General features: G+C 37.0%; 1 protein-coding gene across 1 annotated transcript in view; it reads left to right on the forward strand.

The window, feature by feature from the left end:
- Positions 1-3,191: 3,191 nt before the first annotated feature.
- Positions 3,192-13,762, forward strand: part of DAG1 (dystroglycan 1) — a 31,024-nt gene continuing 20,453 nt past the window's right edge. The window contains exon 1 of the mRNA XM_015817889.1: positions 3,192-3,580. Coding sequence (XP_015673375.1) covers positions 3,302-3,580 — 279 coding nt within the window. The 5' untranslated portion in view covers positions 3,192-3,301. The remainder of the gene's footprint in view (positions 3,581-13,762) is intronic.

Raw genomic sequence — 13,762 nt, forward strand, 5'->3', positions numbered from 1 at the left:
GACATGACAGCAGTATTCCAATAAATTTGAGGGGCTGCCACAAAAAAGATGGAGTCAAACTATTCTCCAAAGCACCAGAGGGCAGGACAAGAAACAATGGTTGGAAACTGATCAAAGAGAGAAGCAACCTGGAATTAAGGAGAAACTTCCTAACAGTGAGGACAATTAACCAGTGGACAGTCACTTGTCTGAAATGGTATAGGCCAGGGTTTCCTGCTTGAGCAGGGGGCTGGACTAGAAGACCTCCAAGTCCCTTCGAGCTCTATTTTGATTGCAATGCTCTGTATACTTTCTCTAATTTGTTTTCCAATATTTTTCTGTCTTTAATACGGTGAGCTCTGAATTAGCTTGATCAAAGCACACGTGTTGAAGGGCAGTGAAAATAGATGGGAACTTGTCAGATACATACATTTTGTTCTCTAAACTATAGCTGTTTCAGTACATTTTAATTTTAAAAAGTGCCTCTTTTTAAAAACCTTACTTAATAAGCTATCCATACATTTCTGTATAGTGTTTTTATACTTTTTTAGTTAACTCACTTTCTCCTTTCCTGATCTGTTCATGTATTTCTTATCACAATTTTGATTCCTTCTTGGTTGGATGACTTCAATACTTTCACATCTCGTATTGCTTTTAGCATATAAGAATCCTCTTTCTTGAACTTCTTGGAAGTTTATCACCATGATCAAACTTTCTGACTCCCAGTTTGTCCTTTCCAAATACAGCAGTTTTTTCCACGAATTGGTCCACTTTGCAGATCTTTTTTTTTTTTTTAAATGCTGCTTGCTTCTTCTGGGCTTTAGTTGCAGTGTCTTCCCCCAACTGTATCTGAATTCACAGTGACTCTAGCGGAAATGCCAAATACAAAAAAATGATACTTAACTGAACTTTGCAGACAGGTTGCAAAATGATAGAAATATGCTTTGTACATGTATATTGCAGTAGTAATCAAACAAATGCATTTTTATTATTGTTTAGTTATATACTATACTGAAGGGAATCCATTGCTGAGCTCAGATCAGTGGCTCTTGATGTAGACCGCCTACACAGTAACATGTATATAGGTAATCCTCTGTAGGTAATCAGAATACTTCTGAGTGCAGCTAATCCCTATAAATACTCTATGACAAGTTGGTTAACTAGTAGCTAAGTGTGAGCTAGATGGCATGTATTTAAGTGAATATTATAGCTAGCTCAGAAATCATACTCCAAGGTTGCTTATTAGTGGTTCCTGAAATTGGGAAGTATCAGGTTGAGTATCACTTCTGGTGTAATGGTATGTGAGAATAACCTTGAAAGACAGGAGGGAGAGTTGTAGACTGAAAAACCAGGGTGTAAAAGTTATCTCGGCCCACAGAAGGAAGAGGCCCAGGAAGACACCCTCCCTATTTTTCTGGAGAACAAAAGAAAAGGAAGGGAGAAATATTTTCAGTTTTGCAAGACCTGTTAATCTAATCTTATAATAAAGATAGAACTGATACTCCATGTTGTTGTGCCTCTTGTCTGGACTACCTTGAAGGGTTAACACCCTGATCTATTGTTCTTCAATGTTTTCAGTAATGACTTGGGTGAAGAAGGAGGGGGAATTCTTATCATATCTGTGGATGACCAGTTGCTTGTGGATGTGGATGTTGGTGAGATCTGAATTAGTGGTAGCTCTGTTAAACATATTATAGGAGTAGGGCCCAAAGTACACACCAGTTGTTCCTTTCCAAGTTTATTGATTGAGGTGTCACAAGGTTTAGGATGACTTCAATGAGGCGGCAGAAAGAATAGTTGTGAAGTCTGCAGATAATACAACATTGGGTTAGACAGCTAATTGTCTGAAAGATAAAAATAACATTTAATTGGGCTGAAAAAACAGAATGGCAATGACAAAACAAAGAATGAGGAAAGGGGAATCAAATGCAGAAGTATTGGATGGAGATACCTCACCTGATAATGGTTATGAAAAAGATCTTGGAATAAAGGTTAATTGAAAACTAATTATGAGTAAAAAACATCAAGAAATATATTGTGTATTGGTGTTGAAAATTTGGGTTTTAATGACTCATCAGTACAAATAATAGTCTAATTTATAATTTACACATGTGAATTGTTCTGAACATTATATTTTACACAAGTTTTTAAAAATTGATTAAAAATAGCCACAAATAGTATACCCAATTATCGCTGTGTTTACACTCTACATTTCTGTATATAATGAAATGTAGCTATCTACTAACTCTTATTTACCCTGTACATTTTAAAAACCCATACTTATCTGGAGTTACTGCAGTAACAAAAGGAAAGTGGGAGGATAGCCAGTTTTAGAACACTTCCCTGCCAGAGGTTACTTAATAGTGATTTATGGTTTTGTAGTTTATGACTGTGGTAGTGCAGAGTAAGAAATTGAGGGCTGTGTTTCAGAAGGACTATTGCTATCACTCCTTGTGTGGAAAGTTTATTATGTGTGGATGTAGATTTTCAGAGGGATCTTGCTGTATGCATATTTGTCAAAATAAACATATGCATTTCTGAAATATGACATAGTGGATTAAGGATTACAGAATGCCTTACATAGAACTTTGTCCCTAAAGGAAGAAAGGTCATATAGAAAGGTTCTCCAGCTGTCAAAGTTATGATTTGATGGTTTGAAAGTGTAGTGTGGGAAAAGCTCAACATAGTGGGAATAATTCTATCATTCACTACAAATGATCTTTTAGGCTGATAACTAAAATGTAAAATTCTTGCACGAGTGCACTTTTGTTTTCTTGAAAGGTCATCTGGTTCCATTATAACTCCTCAATTCATTTTTTCTTTTATTTAGATTATTGTGATTGATTAAAGTTACTCATGGAGGGAGGAAACAGTAAATATCCCAGGAATCTCTAATACTGAAATTGCTAAAACTAAGGTGGCATGAGCCTGATTAAAAATGTAAATAAAAACCTTTGATAGCTCCTTTAAGAGCAGGATAATAGTTGAATAAGAAAGTACAGATGGTAAAAAATCTGTTTGGTCCTACATTGGGCGGCATCCATCTGTACTGAAGCACACCTATAAAATTTGAAGAGCAAGGTCCTAAGTCAGGCTACTTAATTTCAATTCTTGAAAGATTTCATGTACTAATAAAATGAATCAGAGAACACTTTAATGAATTTCCTTCACTTTCTCATTAACGTTGTGTATGTTCTTCTTTCAGGCATCAAGACTGACAACAATGAATCTGATGTGAAGACCTTTTGATTAAGCAACTTTATACAGATTGTTGGCTTTGAGCCTTATTTTGTGGCTAGTATAATTGGCGCGTATAGTTAAAATGAATCCTGGATTTGTACAACTACCCCCAGTATTGGGGAGGACTTTGCTGGTTCTGACAGTGATTACTTCTGCTAAGTGCCATTGGCCCAGTGAAACGTCAGAAGTTGTACGGGACTGGGAACATCAGTTAGAAGCCTCCATGCATTCGGTGCTTTCGGACCTCCGTGAGAGTGCCCCAGCAGTGGTGGGGATTCCCGACAGCTCTGCTGTGGTAGGCCGCACCTTCAGAGTCACCATCCCTACAGAACTTATAGCTTCCAATGGAGAGATTATCCAGGTGAGAATTTAAGTTGATTGGTTTGATTTGACTTATTTATAACCTGTATATAGCCTCCCATCTCACACAGTTTGCATAATTAAAAACAAGCAAACCGACCAAACATATGCCTCGCCTCACTCCCAAGAATAAACTATTAACAGAAGCAGAGGTCACTTCACCTCTGACCTAAATATCTAGGGAAACACCCAGGTCTTCAATGCCTTATGAAAGGCTAATAGGGTCAGGGTCATCTTAATCACCATGTATGTCTGTGTATCGGTGTAATGGGCAGGAGGAATAACTGAGGAGCAGGAGGAACAGCCACAGCCAAGGCAAGGGTCAGATAAAAGATATCTAGGTCTAGGCCAGAATTGTAACCTGAAAAAGGATCTCAGACAGACTTTTCCTAGTTCTCACAAAAATAAAAAGGAGGAAGGGGGAAAGTGCACTGAGACAGGCAAGGTTGAAGTCAGCCCTTCAAGGTAGATGAACTTCGGCAACCAAAATCATGCATTCCATTACTGCTGTTTCTATAAGGATATAATAACAGAACTTTGAAAGTCAAAATGTGCTTTCCCTCTCCCTCCCTTTATCGTCCTCTTCCTAAAGATTATTCCTTCTGTTCATTTTGGGGAGATGCTATGCCTCACGGTAGGTGCTGCTACTGAGAAGACATAACTCTAGGATCCCACATATTAACATTGTTTAATAGGGGAGACCTGGTACATGCTCTCTACTAGATCTGGTGAGGTGGGCAGAAGCAATAAGAGAAAGATGATCCTGCAAGTAGTCTGGCCCCATGCCATGGAAGCTTTATAGGTAATAACCAGCACCTTGAACTGTACCCAGAAGCCTACTAGGAATCAGTGCAGCTCATGAAGCAGCAGTGTTACACGGAGGTAATGAGAAATACCAAAAACTGCCTGCACTGCTACATTCTGGACCATCTGCAGCTTCCAAGTGCAGCCCCATGCAGAGCTCATTACAGTAGTCTAATCAGGGGATGGCTAGGGCATGAGTCACTAGAGAAAGCCTCCTATTTCAGGCAGGGGCACAGTTGGTGCATAAGATGGACCTGTGTAACTGCCCCCCCCCCCCGGTCACAGCTACCACATGCTTATTGAGCAAGAACGGAGAGGACCCCCAAATTGCACACCAATTTCTGAAAGCGTACTCCCTTGCAGAGTTAAAGATGTAAAATCCCCTGAACTAGGGGCCTTGAAACTCCATCTTACCAGGGTTGAGCCAAAGCTTTTTCTCCCCCATCACAGCCTCCAGTCACTGGGAAAGGTCCTTGACATCATCACTTGGTCAGTCCAAGGAGGAGATGTGCAACTGGATATCATCAGCATACGGATGATTCTGCATCCCATACCTAAAGATGACTCCCCCCCCTACCTACCCAGCAGTTTCATATACTTAAAAGTTTGCAAGCCCGTTTGAATTTTAAATATTTCTGTATAGACATGATCTAAAATGTGGTCCATTGTCTTTAGGATCTAGTCCTAAAAGTAGATAAAGAGAAGCCAATTGAGCAAATGGGTCAAAAACGTACATTCATTAAATTATTGTGGAAAACAATCTAAAGTTACATATTTGTGCAAGGTAGCTTGTCAGGCACAACTTTATTGTATAATTCTCCAGTGAGAGAAGTAGCTGTGGTGGTGATGATTGACTTTTCTTCTAGTGGGAAAAGGTCCTGCCATCACTGACCTACCTGGGTCTCTTTTATTTTCTTTCTGGACTGTTAGACAAAGAGTTACTTTGCACCTTTAATTGAAAGGTCACCGTTATACTGTAGAAAGATAAAGTTGGAATCTTTATGAGATACAGGTGGCTTCCCAGACCATAAATAACTGAAGTAGTTCCCATTCTGTCATTTCATCTCTTTCTTGCTCTTTCTCTTCTTTCGTTGTTTTCCCCTCCTTCCCCAACAAAGAACTGCTCATTATTCTGGCAACAAAAAGTAAGAGTCCTTTTTAGAGTGACAGTTTGCATTAGGATTGTGAGGCTTATTCACGAAACATGAATTGGTCAACTTTAAAATTTACTAAAAACATAAAACTTATCTGGCTACACAATTACTAAACTGAGAAAATTCAGAAGTGATTGTTATTTTATTGTATAAATGCTTCTTGGCACCCTAGTCAACTGTCTTATTATGCCTCAACAAAAACTGTTAGCAGGAGATTTCATTCACTCAATTTTCATTCTGAATACAATCTGAAATCCAGCTACTGGAACTTGATTTTCAATTTGTGTGCAGAAGTTGTTTCATGTCCTTTTATTTGGCCAGCAATTTTGATGTTATATATGTTGATGGCAGCAAGAATACTTTATGCACAAAATTGGAAGGCTACTTTGATTCCCACAATGGGCGAATGGTTGAAAAATTTGATGGAGTTAGTTAGCAGAGAGGGCTAAATTGACTGCTTTGATTAAAGAAAAGAACACACTTTTATTTTACTTGAAAACCTCTTTTAGACTTTGTGCTTGAGGTGTTAAAAAATGAAACTTCGATTTTGGGTTTTGCTGATTAGATAAGTTTGTTGTTATAGAAATGACTAGTATATATTATCATATAAAAGTAAAAAGTTGAGGGTTTGCCTTGCACCAAAAGGAGTGAGAAGTCAATGCTTTTTCTTTTTCCCCTTTTCCCCTTTCCCTTACACTTTTCTCTCTTCCCCATTTCCTCCATTATTTTCCCATTATTTTTGTTTTTCTTTGTATTTCTGTACTTTACATTTTGATAAACTAATACAAATATTTGAACCCTTTTATTTGGCCAGCAACATTGTCCATGCTGTTCATAGAAAAGCCAGACAGCTTAAAGCTTTTAGTTACAGGTACTACTGAAAATTGCCATTAGCAGGCAAAAATATGTTCTTAAGTGATTTCCAAGACCTAAAGAAATGATTTTCCTCTTTCCCTTTTAAGCTGTTTACATTTATGCTCTAAGAATCTCAGTAGTTTTTGGATGGAATGAATTAACAGGCAAGTGGGAGAGGTTTTAATTTTGAATCACTTCAGAGGCTTCATCGTAGAATTGACTGAATTTCAGTGTAAGATGAGAGCACCCTTATAAGAAAAGATAAGAAACTTCACATATCATCCTGACTTCTAGGTAATCCACTTCTCAAAAGGAATAAAATATCCTGTTCGAATTTGCTGCCTTACATTTTATTCAGCTTGTCTTATGCCACAGTCATGGGATTTTAAAACAGGAAGACCTCTGAGATCAAACAGTTAGGATCCATAAACTGCATAATAGATACTTATGAAGTGACAGATCTGCTTTGATGAAATGATTCAGGCCATGAAAGCACCCCAATTCATTTCAGTTAAATAATGTGACCTTGTGATTTTTTTATTATTTATTTATTTATTTATTTAGCTTATTTGTATGGCCACCGTTTCACAAGAAATTACTCTGGGGAGCATGCGATACTTAATTTAAAAACAAAGTGATTATCCTTGAAGTAGCTAGTGTGAGGAGAGAAGACTCTTCCCAGCCTTCTCCCTTGGTGTTCCCTGAAAAGCATCTGCCCAGCCTAGGAAAAAGTTGGCAGGAAAAAAAACTTAAGTCATCTGTAGCATGAGTTTTGTAGCTTTGCTTCATTATACCAAAGTTTCAAACAAAGTTCTTGTTCAAAGTTTTTTGCACAAGAGTACAGCTTAACAGAGGCAAGGTGAAAGAATACATTTATTACTCATCAAATATTGTATAAAATTGAATTCCTTTTTAATGCTAAAAGGAACAAAATGGTCTTTTGAAGCAGACTTTACTTCTAAGCTCCAAGGAGTAACCTTCCCACTTTTCTTTAGTTAATTTTGATTAGTCTAATTTTTGGCATCCATTATGAACCTTTGTTCGATTAGCTTTTATCGGCTGCTTTGAACTCCTTAATGTCTTTAATCTTGTGTTACCATGATATTTTAAACATTCTATTAATTCCCCTTTGCAAGCAAGAAAATAAAAATTATAGCTCAGTAATTTCTGCACATCAGTTTGTGAGTTAGCCTCTATTAAATCCCATATTCTGAGAGGAATTTGTTATTTAATTATGAGGTAGCATCTCCTTGAAAAACGTGCAAATATTTGTGAATTATTTGACATTTTGGTCACTTCCAAAATGTAGATGCTATAGGTGTTGTTATTCTATAATTGAACTGGAGAAAGTTCAAGTGGAATCAACTTTGATTGGCAGGGCTACTTTCTGTTTATCTCAGAACCTTGAGGTGCTGTACTCCATTTTTCTGTAAAATTGTTTCAGTTATCCATAAAGTTGCAGGATACGGTGAGATAGAAGTGAGGTGACAAAAGAATTGGAGAAAACTAGTAATGACAACGAATGTTGATTATTTTTTTAAAGAATTCTTTTACTTGTATATACTGAACAATACAAAAGTGTAAGTGTCCATTACAATCCATCAGGGTGTTGTTGTTTAAGAGACCGTAGAAAATCATTGGAATGTTTGGGAGTTATCTCCAATTGAAAATACTTACTGATTATGGACTGTTTTTGGTTTTTTTTAATCCATTCAAAAATCAAAACACTTTCTTAGACAAAAATTATTGTCCCAGCAAATGGAACTTAAGTCTACCTAAAACCAACAAACACCCACACCAGTGATTTGGTAACAGTGCGCATTTCTTATCAAAAGTTACCTTTACAATATCTGCAGTTTCATCAAAATTATATATCCAAAATAGGAAGTACCAATAAATATTTTTTAAACAATGCCGACTTTTAGAAAGACTCTGCACAAAACTCACCAGTCTTTCTGTCTGAAATTGTATAGGATTTGAAGACCAATAATCCCCCCACCTATAGTATCCAGCAGTTGCATTCCCAAGAAACAGTGTTACACATGCCCTTCTTGCAGAGTATGAAGAACTCCATCTCCTACATCTGTTTCTTTGACATTGAGAAATGCTTGTCTCCCACAGTCTACATATCTCCCTCTGTAAAAACAAATTTTTATTTTAGTCAAATGGAGATATGCAAGCCTGAGGTGTAACCCTTGAGCTTGAGTTCAAGATGAAGCGATCTCTGTCAGAGTCAAATCCTGTGGTCAGTGTATGCCCTTATTAGTTTGCATTACATCCCTGGAAAGAAAGAAAAGAAAAATGCCTCTTATCTATCTGCTTTAGCAAAATTGCCCTCTGATCTCTTTACCACCCTGGATAAATGGTACTTTCAATTCTGCATTGTTTTGGCCCCAGGCTCATAGACCATTGTAAAATAGTCCCTTTTTCCCTGCAAATAAAAGGCTGCATTGCTTTTCAGCCAAAAGTGCAGAGCAGGAAAACAATCTAACAAATAAACTTTCTTCCTAGTCTTTTTTTATCATAACTCAATGATTCTGCAAAACAAAATGTAACAGAAATACCACTATAAACTGCCAGATTTAGTCTTGAAGTATCAAACAGTGGAATTAGTTTCTAATAAATAAAAAGCCATTAAGGTTGGTAGTAGTGACTATAATAGAACAGTATTTTAAAAAATATGTGTAAGAGGCTTTTCAGATTTTTTGTGTGTATTGTATTAAAGAATAAAACAACCTTTGGTGCAGTTACTGTGTTCCTTATAAGAGAGGATTGTAGGTTAGATGAATCTGAATATGTGCTGGATATAGATTTATTGTGTGATTCTGTGTGCTGTAGATATTTTATTTCCTTCATTTTTAAAAAACTTTTTGGCTTCTTAACTCTGTTTCAGCCTTCCCAGAGTTTGAGGATGTTTTCCATACATATACTGTAATAAATGTACAGATATCATTTTGACTTGTCCAAAGTGAATCCAACCCTTGAATAAGCTCATTCACTATATAAATGGTGGTTTTTGTGAGTAATGAACCATTTCACAATAAATCTGAACATTGTGGCTTAGTGAGCTCAAACAGAACTTTTTTTTCCAGAGACTGATAACAGTCATAATTTATTGGGAACCTGTTTTAACAGGTTTACTCTTAAAAAGATTTCATCTTGTAAATAAGATCTGAGGACTTTCCTTAAAAGAAACCAAACAAGGTTGTTATCAGTTCAGCCTGTCCCAAATAACACAACAATACAATAGCTATGCCAAGAAGGGGATTCTTCTGGAGCATTGGCATGTGCATGTTTTTTCTTCTGGCCTGTTATGATGAAAATTGACATATTGTATAGACCAGTGGTGGCAAACCTATGGCACGGGTGCCAGAGACGGCACTCGGAGCCCTCTCTGTGGGCACACATGCCGTTGCCCCAGTCTCGCCTCCCCCTGCAACCCCCTCCTCTCCAGCAGCCCCCCTGAAGGAGAGTCGTCCCTGAGCGTGACCCACACGGAGCAGCGCAGCCAAGGACATGGCAGCCAGGCAGCGTAGACAAGACTCTGCCCTCACACCCCATCGTGCACAGTTGATGCTGCAGGGCGCGGGCAGAGGGCATGACTGCCATAGCGCTGCTGGGCTGCCTGGGCGATCTGCGGCGGGCCCTGGAAGTGGTGAGTGGCCCTGCGGGCAGGTGGGGTGGGGGATGGGGGGTAGCGGGGGCGGGGCAGGGGGGTGGAGCAGGGGGGGCAGTTTTTAGGCACTCGGTCTCTAAAAGGTTCGCCATCACTGGTATAGACTTTTAACTGAGCATGAACTCAAGAGTAAGGAATAAATGATACAAGAAACATTTCTCTTAAAGATTTGTGCTAGTAAAGTGGTTATGGTTCAGCAGAATGTCTGCTAAATAATGGGCTTGGTATTGTGCACATCTGAATCTGGATTTCTGGGAGAAGGACATCTGATCATATTTCCCATATTAAGGAATTCTGATTAGTGTCTCACTTGTGATTTCTTCTGTGGCTTCTGGTGTGAGGGATTTGATCCTTTTTACTTTTAGTTTTCAGGCTTGGAAAGTACAGCTCTGCCTAATTATAAACTGATTTCCCAGGCTAAATAATTTCTTGTCTCAACATTCTACATTATGTTCAAATAAGTTTGATAGCCATTACAAAATAGTATGCATTTATGTATGGGCTGGATAAAGGTCACCGAATCTGCTCCCAGTTTAGACATCAGAATATTTGCTGACTATAGGAAACAGTAGCAAGTACAAAACCTAAAGCATCAATAAGCATCTGGTGCAAATGTTGTCTAAGAGATTGTTTTTTCCTTTTACCTTTTTGCTTGTAGAAAGGTCATGGATATTGAAGTGTTCTCTTTTAAAATATGATATCTTGCCCTTGGTTTTTGTCAATAAAATAGGAACAGTCTTAGTCACAGTCCAAGTGCTTATATCACTCACAAGGAATAGACAATTGAATTGTTTTTAGATTTGCAGCATTTCCTTATGAAAGAAGCACTTCATTCAATAGTCAGTGTTTTGCTGTGAGTACCCAGTGAAATTACTGGCATGCTCTGTAATACAAGAGGGGAAATCTTTGAATAGTTGCTTTATAATAAACATGGGCACATCTGGAAATGAAGGCGTTATAGTGGGAGTGATAGAATGGAATTAGCTGGAACATCTGTTTATATCTTTGTGAACTGAACAATACTGTCTCACAGAGACGTTGTTATGGACAGGAATAATGAATGTTTTTTCAGTATAAATAATTTCTATATATTTCTCTGTTACTTAAATTTGACCAAATATTTAATATGTATGGCAGAAATTTTGTTCCTTGTTTCCATTCTCAGAAGATTCTAGCTTCATTATACTGAATATATTGAATGTGTTTATTTGAAACAAAACAAAACAAAACATATTACCATAAAGATAATTCTTGGAATTGGTGTAACACTATATTGTGTCAACATTCAGGCAAACTTGTTCAATCTTTTTTAAACATAATTATAATATACATCATAATATCTGCTACATAAATACCAATTAAGTTGTGAATATCTTAACTCCCTCTAGTGGCTAAATAGATGTTTCCGCGACTAGAAGTCATACCTGACATTTATCTGCTTAAGATTTTCAACATCTATACAAACCTTTTAGCATCTCTGCATATATTTGTTTTCTATTATGATCATATTAAATCTTTTCTTAAATTTCTGGCTTTTTTAATTTGGTTCCATTAAAGTCCATCATCAATTATGCCTATTCTGACTAATGGTTTGAAATAACTTTGAAATGCATTGGTTTTAAGTCTGGATATCGTCAAGAAAATTCTCCTTCAAATACAATGAATGTAATTCATTGTTAGATATATGGTGATGGCAGTCATTGTTATTAATGTAGGTTTATTTCAAATAACAATAAAATAATGGTGGTGGTGGAGGAAAATAACTTTCTCAATTAATATTAAATGTTCCATATTCTGTACTAGTTAATAGTAATTCCATACTGCTAAATTATACTTAATTACATCTTTCACTTTTTGTGAGTGATGTATTGAAGACTTTATGGACTTTTGATCTCATCCAGCCAAACAGGTGCAATGCTTCATAGGACATAATTATTATGTCCATTGTGGCGCAGTGGTTAGAATGCAGTACTGCAGGCTAATTCTGCTGACTGCAGCAGTTCGACAATTCGATTCTCACTGGCTCAAGATTGACTCAGCCTTCCATCCTTCCCAGGTCAGTAAAATGAGGACCCAGATGGGTGGGGGCATTATGCTGACTCTGTAAACTGCTTAGAGAGAGCATAAAGCCCTGTAAAGCAGTGCATAAGGCTAAGTGCTATTGCTAAATGCTATTGCTATTATGGTCTTACAGGAGTTTTACACTTCCCATCCTTGATTTTACCAAACCAAAATCAAGAAGGTAAACATATTTTGTGCTCAGGAGGCTCAGCCAGAAAGACTGTTCTATAACATTGGAAAAAATCAGTCACTGATTAAGGCCCATCAACACCCAAAGTCTTACATATCCAAGAATCCCACGTTGGTTTTTGGTAGTAAATGCTGTCATATTCTGCAAAGATTATGTCTTAGTTTATTCCAGTAAAAATAAAGAACTTGTGACACTTTAAGAACTAGCAAATTTATTACTACATAAGCTTTTGTAGATTGCAATCCACAAAACTTAATCTCATAATAAATATTAGTATTTAAGGCTCCACAAATCTCAGTATTTTTGTTATATTCTAGAGCTTTATGTGTGCTTAAGTTAAAGAAAGGTAACTGTTTAGGTTAATGGATTATTTTCAGTAGATTGTGGATAGTCTTATTGCAGCTATCAGCAGTCGTAAAACACCAAAAAAATTTTATGACAAACTGGCAGGTTTATCTCCCAGGAAGCTATCTACCACCTTACCTACCTTTGTTCTTTTTCTTGGCATGTGGGCACATTTCCACATAAAGCGCACCTGCCATTTTAATTTTATTTACAGGTAGTCCTCGACCTACAGCACAGAAAAAAGTGACTTATGACCATTTTTCACACTGATGACCATTGTGACATTGCCATGGTCATGTGATTTACATTTGGATGCTTGACAACTGACTCACATTTATGATGGTTGCAGTGCCCCAGAGTCATGAAATCCCTTTTTGCAACCTTTGGACAAGCAAAGCCAATGGGATAACCAGATTCACTTAACAACCACGTTACTAACTTAACAACTGCAGTGATTCACTAACAAATGTGGCAAGAAAAGTTTTAAAATGGGGCAAAACACACTTAACAAATATTTCACTTAGCAATATTAATTTTGGCTCAATTCTAGTCATAGGTTGAGGATTACCTGTATTTATGGACATTTACTTATTATTTATTATGCTGCTCAACTCTCAAAATAATCTTTGTGTAAATGTACTCCATAGATTTTAAGGAAGACGACCAGAGCTAAAGATATTCTTTTAAACCAGATGATGATAGAGGCAGGTGCTTTGCTGGACAACAGTTTTTCATTTAATATTTTTAAATCATTTTTTCTAAAATTAAGAGAGCTTTTAAAAAAAAAAAAAAAAAAAGAATAAAGATAATGGGGTCATGGAAAACTTGAGAGGTGCCATAAAGATGTCCAGAAATAACAGATTCCTGCTGTCTTGATTACATTGGTGATATATTAAAAACTAAGAAAAGTTAGTGAAGCAGCACAGATTGCATTTCGTGCTCACCACATTCAACCATGAGTGTAAACTGTAGCTTATTAACACACACCTAAGTAGCAGAGAGCCTTGGATTCTTGTAATTCTTAAAAACACTAGAGCACAAGAACACAAGAAAGATGATTGGGAAATTTTGTTTTGTTTCTTTGTTCTCTTTGATCTC

This window comes from Protobothrops mucrosquamatus, unplaced genomic scaffold, assembly GCF_001527695.2.
Source record: "Protobothrops mucrosquamatus isolate PMUCROS unplaced genomic scaffold, P.Mucros_1.0 scaffold653, whole genome shotgun sequence".
Classification (NCBI taxonomy): Eukaryota; Metazoa; Chordata; class Lepidosauria; order Squamata; family Viperidae; genus Protobothrops; species Protobothrops mucrosquamatus.